Consider the following 19,676-nt stretch of genomic DNA (forward strand, 5'->3'; position numbering starts at 1 on the left):
ACAGGAGTGAATGTTTCTTTTTTGATATGCTATCGAATGGCGCAAACGGCGCTTCATTCGGCTCAAGGGCACATTTGACCCCCTTATCCAGCTAGGCCCTTTTAACATGTCGTTTTAAAAACTTTACTCAGTATTATCAAAACCTGATTGTTAATTCTATTACTGATAGAACTCTCTTGGAAACGTTTGACTGCGACCGTGAATATTAACGGTGTCGCAAGCCGATGGTAAAAGATGCTCATCCTATATAAACGAAAAATATATCTAGTCACGTAAGTTTCCGTTTTATAATTTTTCGTTGATCATTTTTTAATCTTCCTGTGAAGACAGGAAGGAATATGTACGAGGCAAAAACTAGTCATTAACTTGTAAGAGAATTGTATGACGATTTAGGTGTTGATTCACCGGTCATACGTTCACGTTAAATTGTAAGTCTATTTAAATCTAGATTAGAGATTAACCGGCGTAACTCCGATTGATTTGAACAAGGCGTAGGGATGTTAGCCGATATGCCAAGTAATTTATAGATAATTAATAGGACTACTTAATAACTAATTAATACCTTCGGTTATGAATTGTCACTCTGATCCGTGTCCATGCATACGTAAATTATTTTTCGTTAAACTTACCCTGCGACGAATCCGACGAACCACTTCAGGTCTCCAGACAATACTTTTCGACGGTGTCCCCAATCTAAACGAAGGAAAAACGATATTAGTTTCCTGATGCGAACTATTTAAACTATCTGTGACCATCCCGCTTTTTGTAACAGCGCAAAGCTTTTTCACCTGCGGCGTGACGGTCTGTTTGTGTTGGTACATTAAATGGATCCCGAAAGGACTTTTTTCGTGAAAAGTTCGAATCGGGACAAGCAGTTTCCAGCTCGTGATCTCAACTACGTGTAATATCGCATAATCTTGCGATATCCAAGACGGCGTTCGTGTATGTAAAGCGAAATATTTATTTAAACACATTCTGCATGTATAGATTATATCTTAGAGAAGTTATTTAAAATAGTGACGTGATAGTGACAAGTGTTTAATCGATGCGTGCACGATGAGTCGAATGAATGGAGATTAAAAAGCGAGGGAGAATAGCTGCAAATTCGTCGTCTTTGCGTGAGGAGGTCGTAAGTTATGAACAGAGACAAGAAATTATTTTATTTTTCCTGATAACTATTAATCCTATAATATTAAATCTTGTAATATATCAAACACTGTTGGAGTGTCATGTTACGTATTTTGTACGCCCTGTACGACTGCGAGATACGTACAACTTCAATGACCGCGAGTAGCGAAGAATTTTAGTTAATCCCTAAGCAATAACATGTGTTGAACATCAGGAAATGATTTTTGTAACCCGATCAAAGTAAATTATCATTGACACATTCAGTACTTCGTTCGAAAACTGATCTGAGGTTGAAATTCGTCGATCAAATTGGGTCTTGATCAAACCTGTACGACCTCCATTTGTTGTTACCCCTATAGAAACGTCCCAATCTGAGCTCAAAATTATTCGTTAGCGCGCGTGTAGTAATTAAATTTCGTAGATATTAAATATAATCCTGTTAACGCCGATTCGATAGCGATTAATTGTAAAGAAGAAGTTAGTAGCATCGTTGTTGTTCTTCTAATGATTACTGAACCGAGACAAGAGAGGAAAAAAATAATGAAAATTGAGGCAAAATGTTCTGTACAGATGGCGAGAGTCTGTAAAGATGCAATTAATTGAATTGTGCTAAAAAGATCGACGATTAGTAGAATTTAGTGAGAACGTCCGTTGTTGTACGAAACGAGCAATGAAACAGAAACCCCTCGAGTATAGGTACGCATTACATGCCTTCCCCGCGAACTTTCTCATTACAGATTAATCATGCAAAGTGAACTCTTTTTTTTTTTTTACAAAACGCTAAGGCTTAATATTTTTTTTTGCAAATATTTTAGTTATCAAGCTGAACGCCCTACATTCGTAATTGTACACATATCGCGCACTTTTTACGATTTCTCCTGACCGCTAGAGTTGACCAAAGATAGTATATTTAAATAAATTCGAGCGCAATGACCCTCGATCCACGATATCAACGAAAAATAAGGATAAGAACAATGTTTATCGTTCGTAAAACGATTAATACCTCGAGTAGTTTTATAAAAGTTTTAGTTAATCGTTTTTTAGATGCACGGTTTAATTAACATCTTGGAGATTTCGTTGATAATTTTGTCAGTGTTGCGTGCACGAACTTTGATCTCGATGAGAGCACATGAAATGGTTAGAATAGAGAAAGAGAGCGTGAGAAAAAGAGAAAAGTATGTAGAGAAACGATGTTTCGCTTCGATTGTTGCGAATGATTTAACTATTCCTGGCGATACCAGTGCAGTGGTATGGCAGAAGAAAGATGACTCAAACATTCCGTAAACTAAAAGAATCGAAGTAGAATACATCTGACCTTCGAACTGTAATTTATAAATATATAAATATATATATATATATATATATACATATACGTATATACAGGAAGACGTGTATGTAACGCCGTAATGTGTAATTAAACATGTATGTATGATCTATAATTGTGATGTAATAGTAACCAATTGCGATGTATACAAAGTAACTAAAAAGATGAAGGAAGAGAGGCGACTGTGAAGGGTGAATTCACTCATCTGTCGGCATATTATGTATTATAATTTCGCAAACAAGGGACGAGAGAATCAACTTTTGAAGAAGTAGAAGCAAGTGTAACACTGTTAGCTAATGGTATTATTGATAAATTCTATGTATCAATAAATAATATAACATTGTTTAAGAGACGAAATTGGGTTAACAATAAGTCAATCATCACCCGAGTGACTTTTGTCATTAATTTTATAAACCCATAGTTAGATCTCCCTCTTTAATATCAATCTCCATTGGTTTCGTATTATTCGATCATATCGGAATTTAATTTCTATCCGTTTGAAATAAGTTCATTCACTTAATGGAATGCACGTTATAAAAGTTTACACAAACATCCAGAAATAAAGATTATCATAGATCAGAATTAGTCAATATAATTACAATAAATTACAGATGAATAAATTAGAAACAGAGGAAATTGATTTCAATAGATGTTCATATAGACAATGTTATGTTTTCGTTTTCCGCTTCGGTAGTTTTACCGAGAAAGTAATGCATGATCGCTGCTTTGGATTATATTTATTCAAGGATCGCGAAATAAAATTTCTGAGATGCATTTCTATTAATTTATTAATCATAATTATGCATTCCTATAATAAATTAGATTCGAAAATGCATAATGCGTGATCGATACTTTAGATGATGTTTGGTCAAGGATAGCGAAATAAAAATGCCGAATTTCATTTAGATTAATTTATTAATCAGAATTTAGGCGACATACATTAAATTATTGATAGATCGATGTACAATATGAGATACAGAAATTCTAATCTACACTTTAGTATTTCGCTGAAGAATTGCACTTCGAAAATAGGGATTAGTCATTTGGTCAAGGAACATGAAATAAAAATGCAAAGATTCATTTCCATTAATTTATTAATCAGAATTATTCATTTTTACAATAAATTAGAGACAGAGAATAAATTAGACACAGGGGAAATTGATTTCAATAGATATTCATTTAGACAATGTTATGTTTTCGTTTTCCGCTTCGATAGATTCAATTAACAAAGTAATGTATGATCGCTGCTTTGGATTATATTTATTCAAGGATCGCGAAATAAAATTTCTGAGATGCATTTCTATTAATTTATTAGTCATAATTATGCATTCCTATAATAAATTAGATTGGAAAATGCGTAATGCGTGATCGATGCTTTAGATCATGTTTGGTCAAGTATAGCGAAATAAAAATGCTATTTAAATATGAACGCTATAATCACAATATAGAGGCATACTTAACCGCGAGAGCGATATTTCATCCGACTATTATTTATTTCTTTATTTGTCAATTTTTCTGTGCTCGACATTCCCGAGCTCAGATGGCACTTTCGAACATTCATCCGACTAAAAACTATCGACTAAGTCGATAGTACGTTGCGATTATTCCCTAGGTAGTCGATACTTTAAATTAGTCGATAGGGTCGATAGTGCCCATCACTAGCTCAAAGTGGTTTGTAAATTTGTGGCATGGTGTGACATCGTGTACTGTACTGCAGTCTCTAAAAACCGAAGAAGAAAACGTGGCGATATACACAGAAAGTCTGTGAAATGATCAGGACTCGAATTTAAAACTCGAACGATTAGTTAATTAGAATGACAACTAATGAAGGATCTGTGGACAATAGCCTGTTGAAAAGGCTTGTCAAGGATGACGAAAAGAAGGTTGTGAATTGCCGAAGCAGCACGGACAACATTGAAGGACACAAATTGCGACATGGCACAGACAGTTTCCCAAATATCAATGAAAGGCCGGTTGACGATATCTCGATCGAATTCTTTTATAAACCGCACAGCATTACGCTGCTTCTCATCTCGATAGGTGCTGTGATATACTTTGCATTCACTAGGTAAATGAATATTCGTATCTATCCTTCAGACTTGATCGTTCAAGTTTTCTAAATGTTTGTGATGATTGAATGCAGGGATACTAATAACGTGGAGGACAACATTTGGACTGGAATACTTTGCATCATATTTTTTTTTCTCATCATATCAATACTTACATTTCCAAATGGACCATTTACAAGACCTCATCCAGTCGTCTGGAGACTTGTATTTGGTTGTAGCGTACTTTACCTAATGGGCCTACTGTTTCTACTGTTTCAAGATTACAATACAGTCAGAAAGATCTTTGTTTGGATAGATCCAAGCTTGGAATCATTTCACATTGACATGGACAAAGAATATGGTGTTAACTGTTCAGAAATTACAATCGAGAAGATATGGAACCATTTAGATGTCTTCGCACTCGCCCATTTCTTAGGATGGACCTTCAAAGCAATATTAATTCGTCATCTTGGTATTCTTTGGGCCATTAGCGTTATGTGGGAAGTAACAGAAATAGCATTTGCTCACTTACTACCAAATTTTATTGAATGCTGGTGGGACGCTTTTATACTTGACGTAGTTGTATGCAATGGCTTGGGTATTTGGGTTGGATTGAAAATTTGTTCCCTCTTGGAAATGAGGGAATACAAATGGGTAAGCATTTTTGACATTGAGAGCACCACTGGCAAATTGAAAAGAGCAATGCTGCAATTCACTCCCGGCAGTTGGACTGCTGTTAGATGGTTGGACCCAACCTGTACATATATGAGATTCGTTGCTCTGTGTCAGTTAGTCATATTCTGGCAGGTTTCAGAGCTGAACACATTTTTCTTGAAACATGTGTACGAATTCCCACCCTCTCACCCATTTGTTGTGACAAGACTGATATTGGTTGGAGTAATCGTTGCACCTTCTGTTAGGTAGGCACGAGTTCTAACATGTATCCGTTACATAGATTTCTATTCTATACGTGTGAACTATTATTACAATAGTTGCAACTATATTATTTATACTAATATTTTATACTATTTTAACATTATTGTAGGCAATACTACATGTATGCAACAGATCCGACATGTAGTAGAGTAGGGACACAGTGTTGGGTCTATGGTGCCATTATGGTTACGGAGGCATTGCTTTGTATAAAGCACGGTGCTGCTCTGTTTGAACGTACTCAGGCATTAAACATTCTTCTGTGGCTACTTTGCCAGTCTCTAGTCTCGGTTCTTTGCGTTTATGGCTGTGTATTATGGCACCGGTACTTCGAGGTATGTGTCTCGTGATTTCAAATCGAGTTTGATTTTGTCCATTTGACGACTAACAGTATGGTCTTTTTTTATTACTTCTGCATGGATTTCGTCTTTTCAGACGGAAAAGAAACCTACTACAAAACAATCTATCATACAGCTAGGCAGCAACCAACTGGATATGACTCATAGCAGTGGTATGTCCATTATACTTGTTTGTAATGTAAATAACGATCAAGTCGACGGTGTACCAAATTATTGACTTATAATTAACTGGTTACTAAATATAAAGCGAGTCTTGCAATCTGTTACTCAACTGGCATGACTGACGTAAATACCGAATAAATTGTGTCATGGATGATTTCTGTTTCTTGCTCTTGATATTAAAGAACATTTACAAGCTTAATCGATGCACGATACGTGTATATTTATACGTGTAATATTAGTAAGAGTGCACTGTCAGAGCTCAGTTCATCATTGGTAAATTAAATGTCGGATCAATTGATTAATCATTTAGAAGATGTAATTTGTGTTCTAGGAGACATGGTCTACACTACAAAATCTATGGACATCTTGGAGAAGAAGCAGTCGTGAACAAGCTCACAACGAGAAATGACCGATTTACAAGTAAACTTATTTACACCAGGGATAGGCAATTCGTACTCTTATAAAAGTTCGAGAGTAGGCATTAGGAAGCTCGTGATTAGATAGCGAATGCTATTGAGAGCCTCCTTTTCTCCGTTGCGTTCGATCCACAGAATTGACGCTCTCTTTCGAACCTTTCCAATTTCCGTATCTCTAACGTTCCCACCGTAGCTCCTGAACAAAATTCTTGATCGAAAGCAATCGAATTGCCCATCCCAGATTTATACTATCAAATTTTCTAGTCGTATTACATAAGATCATACAGAGTAGAATATTCGAATTTAAAAAAATTAATGAATGCATGATGTTTGCATATTGCGGTTGTCTGGACGTGAACGTTTAGAAAAAATAATATTGTTCCTGAGAATAAATGAAGAGCGTCGTTACCACTTAATCACGCTTCCTTATGAAAATATAATTTACGCGTCTTTTGCATGTGTTCGTATGCGCGTTCCTTCATTCAGTCGGTACACGGAAGGTAGGGAAATGCGTTGCAAAAGTAACTCGGCATTATCCGTGAACCTTCCGAACAATTCCAAGCTTTACCGATGAGTCTGATATTAGATGCAGTGACAAAAATGCGAATCGGACTCGGTAGCTGTTCGCTCTCGTACAGCGATATATACGATGACGTAAGTGGTGACTTCGTACAATGCATCTATAAAGGTAATGAGGAATATGTTTGTTTACGATAATCGTCATAGCGATTTTAATTTTATTTGAGATGCCATAAATATTACTGTAACAAAAGTACCTGAGCATAGGTGAGATAGAATAACTGATTCACGTTAAGTTGAAGCCATGGAAGGACGATTTCCTTGGGAGATCTCAATCGATCCAAAGTATCGTAGGCTAATCTCACTCCCATTATCTCGGATAAACGTTCATTTAGGGTTAATTGTGGGATCTGAAACGGCAGTTAGGAAAAATGGAATTACCGCTTAAGTAATACTTTTTACTTTAAAATAATATTTTTACAGATCATAATGATCCTATAGTAAAAGCAAACGCGTGGGTTTACCTCGTAAACTATGGTTTGCCCGGTGGATGCTAGTGTCGAATTCATTGAATCTGAATACAGATAATTTCTCTGTACATTAATATAATCGTCGAAGATTGTGTTCGTGGAGTCGTTATTTAGCAAAGTGTTATTGGCATCGCGAGTTCCATTCCAATAATAGATACCTAACGATATACGTATATTAATAAGGTATATTGTTAGACGTTTGGATGATAAAGTATTTCTGGGGTCTTTGAAAGAATCTGTTAAATGTTTATAACGTTGAATTACATATTGTTAATATGTATACCGTTTGCGTCGAAGTGATGAGCAATTTGGTGTGCTATCACGTTACCGAGCGTAGCAAGTTTTATGTAATCAAATTGGGGTTCGTTGTATTCAATAGACCAGTCGATTGCACCAAAGGGTATTATAACGAGATTTAGTCCATAAATCGCGAGCCCTTTGGACTGGTACGGCGTTGCGTAGTGTGTCCAACTGCATGTACAATATAAGTATATATAATTACGCGTAGGTGTTTCATATGTTTAGTTTTAATTGCAAAATGCTTACACGTGCTCAGGAGAGCCGGGATTTAGAGAAAATTCTGCGTACATTAGCTTTCGATACCTCTGCATCAAAATTATTGAATTCTCGAAGTAATTGTTTTTTAGATTTACCTAAAAGTAAACTAATTCTAAGGTATCATTTAACATAGACAAATTTAATGACATGATAATATGAGGTTGTATAAAATGTTACAATGATACAATTCGGCGCACACTTCGTATTATTTTATTTAAATAATTTTTCATACCTCGGTTGCATTATACTTCCTATACGTTGACTCCGTATCGGTAAGATACGAAACATTAGGCGTAACAACTTTGAGATCATTTATTTTCGTAATTAGTGCATCACGTTGCTTTTCTGTTACCCATTCTACGCTCTCAATCTTTTGTTTTAGACTTGTCCTAAGATCTTCAAATAAATCGTGTATCTATTGAATTGCACGGTAGAAATTATGTTTTAAGTAGTTAATTTTTTTTTATGGTCATAAACGAAATTATAACTCTTACCGTACTATTCATGTACGCAAGTCGATCTTCCGAAAACGAGGAGATATACAAGTTTGAAGCTTCTGCGATTAAAACATTCGCTGTTATGCGAAGGCAGTATTTTCTGATATCTCGATATTTTGATAGAACGAACTGAAAGAATCCAATTGAAAGGGAAATTATATTAATGCTGCCGGTATGTTCAAATATTTGGATAGTTAGAAATTCATGCCGAAAAGAGTTTCCGATGTATCTGGTTCTTTTGAACTGTTCGGATTACATCGGTTATTCGAGCGGGGTATAACTCGGTTCGCCTTTTTCGAGTACTCGAACAGCTCTAACTAAATGATATACATATATTGATCAGGGAAAACCAGCATACCTGGTGATAAAGATCGTGGGCGTACAATCCTAATAGTGCGTTATACAGTAACATAGGATAATGCGGTCCGATTGCTTTGTCTTCTTTCAAGTTTTTCAACCCCTCAGCCAAAACTTCATAAAAGTAAACTTGCACTTTCGCATCGGGATTAATTGTGTAATTTGTTGTATAATGAATTAGATGAGTCCAATTTACCTGAGTTCGAAAACATATCAATTTTAACTCCGAGGGATCAACTTACTTTAAACATTGTCTTATTTCAACTTAATTTCACCCTTACCGGTTTGAAGTCACGTTCTAATTCCTTGATCGAGTGAAGCGTATAATTTTTCATTAAATACGCTTCTCGAATCTTATCCCTCGTAGGAAGAGCCTGAAGATAAAAGAAAAGAATAGAATATTGATAGAACTCAAACATTTGTGATGTATCGAGATCCAATAAACTTACCTCGACGAATTTTTTCATTATGACTATATCAATGACATTTATAGTTAATTGCCTTTGCTGGATATTGTCGAATATGCCAAGCGCAGTTAAGGCTTCCGCTACAGAGCTCATAAATCTACTTGTATTGTTCTAATAAAAACAAAAAAAGCATCATTTGCTATATATATTTAAATTGACAAAACATTTTGTCAGTTTAAATATCATATAATATATCGTATCTATGTACATACCTTGCACGTTTTGTAATGCGCGTACAAATCTTGTAGATACACCGTCTTACTTTCCATTTCGAATTTACTTGCATCGTAGCAGGGATCATCCGATGGATCTGTGTTAAAAGGACTGCCGTGTATCGTTGGTCCTATTCTAATAGTGAACAGTTTCGGCTGGTACTCGTCGAGATCCGGAGCGACGTCGAACAATAATGCGCTATAGAAACGAGAGGCGAGTATATGTATTTATGCAACGTCAGATATTTTTCTACGACCGTTGTTACATATTTCTCACCTGTTGTACGACAATAGCTTAGCTATCAACTCCGTAAAGCTTGTATGATTCTCGAAAAACTCACTGGAATTAGTGTAAAACTTTCCTATCCCATCTAATACTTCTCTGACTGTAACAAAAGTGTAATATAATATCATCGAATTAATATTAATAAACCGTCGCGACATACCCATTTGAATTCTTTCTGTTCGATTGATCTGCTCGTAGTGTATGCAACTTTGATAATACTGTGCGAAAAGAGACGGTCTACTTTTTCCTTTCAGGTTTTTCTTATTCTCTTCTTCTTTTTGCATTTGACCTGATTGAGAGTAAAATTAATTATCTCGGTTCTCTCTGTTATAAGAAATTAAACGATACATACGTAAAATTCGTTGATGAGCTACATCTTCCAAATTCTGTTCAACAGTTCTAGGATTGGCTTCAAAACCACCGCAAGCGTATTCGTAAAAGTCTTCGCATGGATCAATCGTATGATTCATGTAGAATAACATTTTACTAGCATGATTTTTACATTCGCCTGTGTCGCACACTTCATTATTCAATAGATCAGAAATCATATTATCTGTTAGTTCATTCACTAAACTCGACTCAGTCGTTGTTTTTTGTAAATACTCGTTCATAGATTTAGTTGTTGTAATACTTTCTTCATTCATCTTATTATTGGGTTCATCATTCATACTCGACTTCGTAGTTTTTTCTTGTAAATTCTCGTTGACAGATTCAGTTACTGTAATATTTTCTTCATTCGTCTTATTATTGGGTTCATCTGTAATACTTTCGTTCGTAGTATCCTCTTCATATTTTATCGTATCAGTTTGACTGAATTTTGTAACAGCTTCTGTCGTACTTCGGTCTGTGGAATCTTTTTTATGTTCTCCGACAACATTTTCATTTAATCTCGTAGAAATAATGATTTCTGTTATATTTCCATCTGTGGTATTTTCGTACCGTTCGATTAATTCTGTAAAATCTGTGGTTCCTGTAGTACTTTCATCTACGATACCCTTCGTTTCATAATATTTTTCTCTAGTTGAAATTGATGCATATACTGTAATATTTTCTTCATTCGTCTTATTCTTGGATTCATCTGTTACGTTGATACAATTCTGATTTGTAGAAGTAGGAACTTCTGTACTATTGTTATCCGTTATATATATTTTATTATATTCTTCCGTAGTAATTTCTTTTAATTCCGTATAATTAGAAGCTTCTGTAATACTTTTGTCCGTAGTATTCTCTTCATATTTTATCGTATCAGTTTGACTGAATTTTGTAACAGCTTCGGTCGTACTTCGGTCTGTGGAATCTTTTTTATGTTCTCCGACAACATTTTCATTTAATCTCGTAGAAATAATGATTTCTGTTATATTTCCATCTGTGGTATTTTCGTACCGTTCGATTAATTCTGTAAAATCTGTAGTTCCTGTAGTACTTTCATCTACGATACCCTTCGTTTTATAATATTTTTCTCCAGTTGAAATTGATGCGTATAATTGCTTGTCAGTAGAAGATAGAACTTCCGGAGTAGTTTCTTCATTTCGAAATGTCTCGAGTACAGATGAATTATTAATATTAATAATCCAATCTGTGCTATTAATGTTAATTATATCAACATTTTCCGAAGATATATTTATCTCCGATGTGAATTCTAATTCTTTTGAATCCTTCGAGTTCGCGGAAGTAGTGGTGCTGGTTCTCTCAAGTTCATGATGACGATGATGCTACGGGAACGCGAAATTTAGATCGTTTGCTCATCGTTCTTAATATTGGAAGAACTCACCTGTGCCGTTTCCACATGCTGATCTTTCTGCTCAGGCCGGTAAGAATTGTACGATTTCCATGGCAAAGCAGCAAGAATTAGAATGATGCAGAGAAAAAGAAATATTAATAACGTTACAACACAACTACGAAAAGATTGGTCCCGTTGAGCCACTTTTCCTTCTTCTATATTCGAAATTTGGTAAGAACCTCGAGAAGGCATTGTATAATTGTTCGGACTAATTTTTTAATACAACATACGACCACACGAGAGTGCAGATTTTTTTCTACTGAACCGAACCCGAATAGTCGCTTATTGTTGGAACGAAGGATGTGGTTGTGGTTTCACCAACCACTTCCTTTTAACGTTATCTCGAAAATACCCGCAAATTATGATATTCCCTCCACAGAGTTTTTAAATAATGGTGTTAGCTCGATCTACGCGGTAAAAGGATTGCATAGTTGAGTAAACAAAAAAATACACTCGCTTTGAGACAAGCATCATTTTCTTTAATACATTCATAAATTCCAAACGGCCGGCCTAAGGAAGGCGACATTAAAAATACTTGAGATAGATAGATATAAGTTACTTATATTAATATATTTTATAATACAATTATCACAGATATGTAAACTACAAAATATTATTATATACTATTATAAAATGCAACTTGCAGTTTGCCAATGATCCCATTGCACGTAGTATAACAACTTATCTATATTCTAGACTATATATTAGAATTTAAATACAATTAAAANGTGCTATTAATGTTAATTATATCAACATTTTCCGAAGATATATTTATCTCCGATGTGAATTCTAATTCTTTTGAATCCTTCGAGTTCGCGGAAGTAGTGGTGCTGGTTCTCTCAAGTTCATGATGACGATGATGCTACGGGAACGCGAAATTTAGATCGTTTGCTCATCGTTCTTAATATTGGAAGAACTCACCTGTGCCGTTTCCACATGCTGATCTTTCTGCTCAGGCCGGTAAGAATTGTACGATTTCCATGGCAAAGCAGCAAGAATTAGAATGATGCAGAGAAAAAGAAATATTAATAACGTTACAACACAACTACGAAAAGATTGGTCCCGTTGAGCCACTTTTCCTTCTTCTATATTCGAAATTTGGTAAGAACCTCGAGAAGGCATTGTATAATTGTTCGGACTAATTTTTTAATACAACATACGACCACACGAGAGTGCAGATTTTTTTCTACTGAACCGAACCCGAATAGTCGCTTATTGTTGGAACGAAGGATGTGGTTGTGGTTTCACCAACCACTTCCTTTTAACGTTATCTCGAAAATACCCGCAAATTATGATATTCCCTCCACAGAGTTTTTAAATAATGGTGTTAGCTCGATCTACGCGGTAAAAGGATTGCATAGTTGAGTAAACAAAAAAATACACTCGCTTTGAGACAAGCATCATTTTCTTTAATACATTCATAAATTCCAAACGGCCGGCCTAAGGAAGGCGACATTAAAAATACTTGAGATAGATAGATATAAGTTACTTATATTAATATATTTTATAATACAATTATCACAGATATGTAAACTACAAAATATTATTATATACTATTATAAAATGCAACTTGCAGTTTGCCAATGATCCCATTGCACGTAGTATAACAACTTATCTATATTCTAGACTATATATTAGAATTTAAATACAATTAAAAAATATATTTAAAAACTCTATTCGCCTGTCTGTTGTACCGCATATGTATTAATGTTGCGTTTGATTTCATTGTCCGTTGCATTGTCAGGTTTCATGAGAGCTTCGATCGTCGAACCGATTTCCTTTGATACGGAAATATTTTCTAGTTTTTTGGTATCGGTTTCATCTTTGTAATCGTCGGACCTTAACATTTCGGAGGTGATCTGAAACGCGAAAATATTATGAATCACCGCATTTATATTGTAGATTAACGTCGGTTCATTAGGTATCGTTCGAATTACTTTTCTTTGTACTTCTTCAGCCTTAAATTTCTCTAGCTTCTCCTTATCAGCAAGTCCAATTGCAGTCTTTGATGATGTTTGTCTCTTTGGAGTAGGTTTCCTTGGCTTGAATGATCCAGATGCTTTCTTAGGTAACTGTGAACTCATGTGTTTTTTAGTCTCGTTCGACTGGTCGCAATTATGAGTTAGCAATTGTTCCTTAGTTTTGAATGCCTGAAAGAAGACGATGCATTTAAAAAAGTGCAAATATGCTTCTCATAACCGATGTATTCGTTTAGACTTACGTGTGAACAAATCTCGCATTTTAAACTATGTTTATTCATTTCGTGATACTTAAGAGCTTGCGCCCGATGGAAATTACGATTACAGTGGCTACAACTAAATCTTTTTATATTGCTGTGCGTCAGTAGGTGACGCTTTAATTTATCAGGTCGTGAGAACTCGCTCATACATCCTAAATAACTTCTGAAGGGGCACTTTAATCTCTTCGTTAAATCGTGAATCAACATATGACGACCCAAGCGATCTTTTCGTTTGAATCTAGCCGGACAGTGCTAAAAGAAACAGAGTAGGTGGATAAAAAAGAATTTACTTTTGAGTACATTTGATGTTTTTTAATCAATTGATTCACTCACTGGGCATAGGAACGGCGTTTCCTCGCTATGTATTAACTTATGATTGGCTAAATATTGCTCAGTTTTAAAGGCCTTCCCGCAGTCTTCACAGGCAAATCGTGCGGGCGAGGCGTGTGTCTTCAAGTGACGTCGCAAGAATCGTTCGATCAAGAAACTCTTTCCGCAATGATGACAAGCATAGTCGTGCGTCGTCGTTTCTGTGTGATGTTGTAAAGCCTCCAAGTTTGAGAAGGAGGATTTACAAACGGAGCAACAGTAATATTTCTCTGTTGTTTTCTGTTTTTGGACGGAATGAGCGTATTGATGAAGCCCCAGATCGGATAGAGTATTGAATACTTCACCGCACACGTGGCAACGATATTCCGATCTCTTGTGGCTGCGAGTGTGTTCCAAGAAATCCTCGAGCTCGGCGAACATCATGCTACAGCTATTTTGCACGCATTTGTACACTTTCAATGCTAAATGAGAGACTATAAGATGGCCCTTTAGAGCTTTGTAAGAGTCAAATATTTCTTTGCAAAACTGACAATGATAGGTACGATCTATGCTTCCGTCTGCTGGTGCCTAATAATGGTGATGAACTAATTAAACAAAAACAAAGCGAGGACGTGAAAGGGAATCATGAGCGCGTGCCAAGACGTTTAAAATACCTCGGGAGGCAGCGAGTGTATAGCCGTGCCTGGCCACACTTTATGTGACGACATATGCTTTTTAACATTTGACTTTTGTGCGAAAGCGCGCCCGCACACAACACATTGATATGGTTTTTCCCCTGTATGTGAACGTTCGTGTTGCTGCCAATAAAATTTCTTTGAGAATTGTTTATTACAATAACCACACTTATACTGCAAATAGAAAAATTGTTACCGTAAAGTATAATATATAGAAATAATAAGATTTAAAACTGATAAGCGTTGAACCTTTAAATTTTGAGTTTGATAGGTAGTAGTTTCAGTTGCGATTTGATCTTCAGTTATCGGTATATCAACTTTACTTGTATCGATAATATTTTGCTCTGGAGAAATATCACTTTGGAGAATTTGAGGTACTTCGTTTGAATCATCTTTCATGGATTCATTATCCTCTGGAATAGGAGAGCTTGTAAAAGTATCCAACCCTTCTGAACTTAATATAATTGGAACACTAAATGTGGAATCTGTTGCAAAATAATTAGCACCTTCTTGATCCATGCTATAACAAATACACAGAATTATTAAGTGAAAAAGTATATAACAAGTATTATAAAACGCATATTTTATTACTGAATTACCTAAATAGCATGTCTGACTCTTCGAGTATAATTGGTTCACTGAGCTGATCATTTTCAACAAATGTTTCTTGTGGATCATATTGAGATACATCTTGACTATTGTCATCTGCGTGAACTGCTTGATTTGCATCGTTCACCAAAAACTGACTCAAATCTACTGTTTGCTCTTGCGTTTTCTGGTGTGTCCTTTTGTGTAACATAAACATGTGTAATGATGTAAATTGGCTTTTACACTTTCCACACTGGAATATGTCTTCATCATCTTGGTCAATAGCTGGATACGAAATATATAAAAATATTGGTTAGACAATAATTCTACTCTACATTCCTATGGAACGAAATCCTCATCAATTAACAGGTTATATCGGTCGTTTCATCAATAACTCACCTGACTCTTCAACTTCGGTTATTAAAGTCTGGGACTCTAATAACGATTGCACAGGACTGTCCAAGGACACGCCTATAAACAAGATGGGCAGAATGATTGAAGTGTTCGAGTTACTCCATGAATTTTACTTTCGAACGCAAAGATAAATACTGGATTAACCCCACCTATTTCTATGATAGAAAATCATTACCTGTTAAAGCGTCGAAAATAGATTGCGCCATGTTTTGCAATAATATTAACTCTTCATTTTAAGCGAAGTCAATGATCAAGCCTTCATGGATCATTTAATATGAAGAAAATGAATAAATTCCAAGTTGAAAACATACCGAGAATTTCTACGCCCTGCCAGCGTTGTTGCTGACCAGGCCAGCGAATGATAATCGATATGTCGACTGCTGAAAACGATTCTAACCTGCAATAAGGTTTGGGGGAGGAGAAGTCGCTATGATCGCTAGCATCGAATCTCGAACGCGTCATTCACATCAGTAGTCAGTGCGTGTGGTGTAACATTTAAATTTGTCTTATTGAAAGAAATCCATAATTAACGATGGCAGCGATATTACGTGTGAAACGCAGATATACAGACGAGCCATTGAATGCCTTAGTGATCTCGTGTAAAAGACAGAAAACTGCAGAGAACGAAGAAGCCGAAACGACATTATTAACACCTGTAACCACTGTTGCTAAATTTGCTGGGACTGTTGATAAACAGGTTTGTATTTAGAACATTCAGCGTCTTTTTATTAATGGTTTACGTTATTCTGATTGATTCATTCATTTTGTCCTCGAAGGAAGACAGTGTCGAAGATATCATTCATAATTATGAAAAAGACAAGCTAAAAGCAAATTTCAAACAACATCCTGTGGATGTTCTGAGTAAGGCAAGAAAACTAACGAAACATGCTTCAGCGGAAAGTCGTTACAAAGTAGTCAGCTTCTTTCGATCTTTGGACAATTCCAATCATGAAGATACGAAAGAGAAATGTACCACAGTAATCGATATAGAAGATTCAAGATCTATGGCAGAGGAAGAGTCTACAGAAAAAGTATGTAACGATTATTATGTGCCTTTGATTAGGTATTTTAATATGACATTTATACAATATAAGTTAATATTTTACAGGACAACAATTATGTATATGATTTGTATTATGCACAAACGGAAGACGACATATACTTAGATGATGAGGTATTGGTGCATCCATATGAACAAGAATTGGTTTTCGATAATTATAGAGATGAAAGTTATCGAGTCGAATGTGAGTCAGAGGACTCGAATTCAGAATCCAATTGGAGAAATGATTATCCTGATTCTGACCATTCCGAAAGATCAATTAATGAGGATGATATGAGAGAAGCTATAATGAACATGAAAATAAATCAAGAATCCGACTTATCCGATGACGATGATTTTGTCTATGCAATTGATGAAGCTGATGTAAATGCTTATGGTTACTCGTACGCGAGGTATAAAGCAAGGCTGAAAGAAGAATTGGGAGAATCAGAGGAGGATAGTCTCTCCGAAGAATCAGTCGAGGATAATTGAAAAAACATATTAAGTAAGCTTTAATGTTAATAATAATAATTGTGTATATACTGTACAAGAGAATGCTAAGGATAGGACAGATATATTTTGTTTATTAAACTTGTTCTCCAAATTTTAAACATCTATAGCTTTATCTCTCCTACTATGTAGAAATAAGAAATCATAAGGATCTTAGAGTTTTATTTCTATGTTTATATATTTGTTACATATTTATGTAGATATATTTGTCTGCAAAATTCTTTTATCAAAATAAAATCAATGAAGGCCGAGCCTGAACGTCGATGTGATAAAAGGAAGGTGCGTGTATAGGTATTTAGAAAAAGAACTGTTTTTGACGATATGGCATATAATGATATACCAGATTTATAATATATATAACAAATATGTCGAAGATATCATTCATAATTATGAAAAAGACAAGCTAAAAGCAAATTTCAAACAACATCCTGTGGATGTTCTGAGTAAGGCAAGAAAACTAACGAAACATGCTTCAGCGGAAAGTCGTTACAAAGTAGTCAGCTTCTTTCGATCTTTGGACAATTCCAATCATGAAGATACGAAAGAGAAATGTACCACAGTAATCGATATAGAAGATTCAAGATCTATGGCAGAGGAAGAGTCTACAGAAAAAGTATGTAACGATTATTATGTGCCTTTGATTAGGTATTTTAATATGACATTTATACAATATAAGTTAATATTTTACAGGACAACAATTATGTATATGATTTGTATTATGCACAAACGGAAGACGACATATACTTAGATGATGAGGTATTGGTGCATCCATATGAACAAGAATTGGTTTTCGATAATTATAGAGATGAAAGTTATCGAGTCGAATGTGAGTCAGAGGACTCGAATTCAGAATCCAATTGGAGAAATGATTATCCTGATTCTGACCATTCCGAAAGATCAATTAATGAGGATGATATGAGAGAAGCTATAATGAACATGAAAATAAATCAAGAATCCGACTTATCCGATGACGATGATTTTGTCTATGCAATTGATGAAGCTGATGTAAATGCTTATGGTTACTCGTACGCGAGGTATAAAGCAAGGCTGAAAGAAGAATTGGGAGAATCAGAGGAGGATAGTCTCTCCGAAGAATCAGTCGAGGATAATTGAAAAAACATATTAAGTAAGCTTTAATGTTAATAATAATAATTGTGTATATACTGTACAAGAGAATGCTAAGGATAGGACAGATATATTTTGTTTATTAAACTTGTTCTCCAAATTTTAAACATCTATAGCTTTATCTCTCCTACTATGTAGAAATAAGAAATCATAAGGATCTTAGAGTTTTATTTCTATGTTTATATATTTGTTACATATTTATGTAGATATATTTGTCTGCAAAATTCTTTTATCAAAATAAAATCAATGAAGGCCGAGCCTGAACGTCGATGTGATAAAAGGAAGGTGCGTGTATAGGTATTTAGAAAAAGAACTGTTTTTGACGATATGGCATATAATGATATACCAGATTTATAATATATATAACAAATAATTGGAAGTACCAGATTAAAGATTTACAAATGTCCGGGAATAATGATGCATCTTCTCTGTGATGTATTATCAAATCTTTTGTATTTATTTCGTAATGGAATATCGTGAATTAAACTCGTCTTTCTTTATTAGCGGGAGGCATGTAGATAACATAATAATTATCTTTTTATAAAAGTATCCGCGAACATTCGCGCGTTTCATCTGACTACTCTAGTTCGCCGAAAATACGAAAAAAACAATTTTTATATTAAACTAAGACTTTTTTGAGAAAGTCGTTACGTCGTTCAAAATGTTTGGACAACGTTTAGATTATAACATTTCACGTATTTTGTTTCTCCTCTCCTTTCAGTCTCTCTTTCGCACGTTTCATCTCATTCACCGTCGAGCACGTTCATACACATGGAGAAAAATTCATGCCTTTAACGAACTCGTTTATTTTGATATGAATAGTACGCTGCGTATACGTGTAACACTGGCCTTAATCCTAATTTTTACATTTTACGCGCTTGCAACGAATCCGTTTCCTTCATTATACTTGTTCTTCCAAGTACACGCGATGTCTTTCCTCCTTTTTGATTGTAATGTTTAACGAAGCAAATGCGTTGGTAAGAATCCAATTATACCGTATCCGGAATTTGACGAGAAATACTAGAGACCATCGGTTCATTTTAATCGTTCTCCTTTCGCTCTTCAAAGAGATCGAGACTGTTGGCAATGCGATGGGGAAACGACACCGGTCGCTTATTCTTCCTTATGGCAGTTTGGATACAGCTATCAACGTATTTACTTGTCCAGAAATATAAGCGCGA

The 19,676-nt window shown here is 35.2% G+C and overlaps 4 protein-coding genes across 5 annotated transcripts; 2 read left to right on the forward strand and 2 right to left on the reverse strand.

The window, feature by feature from the left end:
- The first annotated feature begins 4,097 nt into the window (after nucleotides 1-4,097).
- Nucleotides 4,098-6,786, forward strand: l(3)77CDf (phosphatidylserine synthase 1 homolog l(3)77CDf). The gene is made up of 5 exons (XM_018023045.2): nucleotides 4,098-4,520; nucleotides 4,596-5,420; nucleotides 5,546-5,768; nucleotides 5,869-5,944; nucleotides 6,286-6,786. Exons 1-5 carry the CDS (start codon nucleotides 4,267-4,269, stop codon nucleotides 6,339-6,341), a joined length of 1,434 nt encoding a protein of 477 aa, XP_017878534.1. The 5' UTR covers nucleotides 4,098-4,266; the 3' UTR covers nucleotides 6,342-6,786.
- A 55-nt stretch (nucleotides 6,787-6,841) lies between these two features.
- Nucleotides 6,842-11,803, reverse strand: LOC108624061 (endothelin-converting enzyme homolog). Its single transcript, XM_018023041.2, has 15 exons — nucleotides 11,568-11,803; nucleotides 10,149-11,508; nucleotides 9,957-10,085; nucleotides 9,788-9,896; nucleotides 9,511-9,709; nucleotides 9,281-9,409; nucleotides 9,113-9,205; nucleotides 8,833-9,027; nucleotides 8,472-8,603; nucleotides 8,210-8,392; nucleotides 7,966-8,072; nucleotides 7,703-7,890; nucleotides 7,414-7,577; nucleotides 7,147-7,299; nucleotides 6,842-7,050 (listed from the first exon to the last, which is right to left on the reverse strand). Exons 1-15 carry the CDS (start codon nucleotides 11,766-11,768, stop codon nucleotides 6,853-6,855), a joined length of 3,540 nt encoding a protein of 1,179 aa, XP_017878530.1. The 5' UTR covers nucleotides 11,769-11,803; the 3' UTR covers nucleotides 6,842-6,852.
- A 230-nt stretch (nucleotides 11,804-12,033) lies between these two features.
- LOC108624062 (zinc finger protein 341) lies at nucleotides 12,034-16,182 on the reverse strand. Its single transcript, XM_018023043.2, has 10 exons — nucleotides 15,997-16,182; nucleotides 15,807-15,878; nucleotides 15,419-15,692; nucleotides 15,069-15,339; nucleotides 14,799-14,993; nucleotides 14,149-14,712; nucleotides 13,798-14,067; nucleotides 13,514-13,726; nucleotides 13,192-13,435; nucleotides 12,034-12,261 (listed from the first exon to the last, which is right to left on the reverse strand). The coding sequence occupies exons 1-9, from the start codon at nucleotides 16,025-16,027 to the stop codon at nucleotides 13,250-13,252; spliced, it is 2,076 nt and encodes a 691-aa protein (XP_017878532.1). The 5' UTR covers nucleotides 16,028-16,182; the 3' UTR covers nucleotides 12,034-12,261; nucleotides 13,192-13,249.
- Nucleotides 16,183-16,250: 68 nt separating this feature from the next.
- Nucleotides 16,251-18,602, forward strand: fs(2)ltoPP43 (female sterile (2) ltoPP43). Of its 2 annotated transcripts, XM_018023047.2 has the most exons (4): nucleotides 16,251-16,518; nucleotides 16,598-16,613; nucleotides 17,745-17,983; nucleotides 18,061-18,602. In XM_018023047.2, exons 1-4 carry the CDS (start codon nucleotides 16,354-16,356, stop codon nucleotides 18,481-18,483), a joined length of 843 nt encoding a protein of 280 aa, XP_017878536.1. In that variant the 5' UTR covers nucleotides 16,251-16,353; the 3' UTR covers nucleotides 18,484-18,602. The 2 variants fall into 2 exon arrangements, with proteins under 2 accessions (XP_017878536.1, XP_017878535.1); XM_018023046.2 differs by lacking the exons at nucleotides 17,745-17,983; nucleotides 18,061-18,602 and adding an exon at nucleotides 16,930-17,471 and having other exon boundaries at nucleotides 16,598-16,852.
- Nucleotides 18,603-19,676: the final 1,074 nt, after the last annotated feature.

Source organism: Ceratina calcarata, unplaced genomic scaffold, assembly GCF_001652005.2.
Source record: "Ceratina calcarata isolate Rehan_Ccalc_2016 unplaced genomic scaffold, ASM165200v1 scaffold297.2, whole genome shotgun sequence".
NCBI classification, from domain to species: domain Eukaryota; kingdom Metazoa; phylum Arthropoda; class Insecta; order Hymenoptera; family Apidae; genus Ceratina; species Ceratina calcarata.

Bases quoted from the DNA above. Each gene is read 5' to 3' on its own strand.
- LOC108624061 (XM_018023041.2), bottom strand. From the start codon at position 11,768: ATGCCTTCTCGAGGTTCTTACCAAATTTCGAATATAGAAGAAGGAAAA. The intron at 11,509-11,567 runs GTGAGTTCTTCC...GCGTTCCCGTAG, and splicing joins AGCATGTGGAAACGGCACAG to CATCATCGTCATCATGAACT. The intron at 9,897-9,956 runs GTATGTCGCGAC...CTTTTGTTACAG, and splicing joins AACAGAAAGAATTCAAATGG to TCAGAGAAGTATTAGATGGG.
- LOC108624062 (XM_018023043.2), bottom strand. From the start codon at position 16,027: ATGGCGCAATCTATTTTCGACGCTTTAACAG. The intron at 15,879-15,996 runs GTAATGATTTTC...TCTTGTTTATAG, and splicing joins TATTTTCGACGCTTTAACAG to GCGTGTCCTTGGACAGTCCT. The intron at 14,068-14,148 runs GTGAGTGAATCA...TGTTTCTTTTAG, and splicing joins AAACGCCGTTCCTATGCCCA to CACTGTCCGGCTAGATTCAA.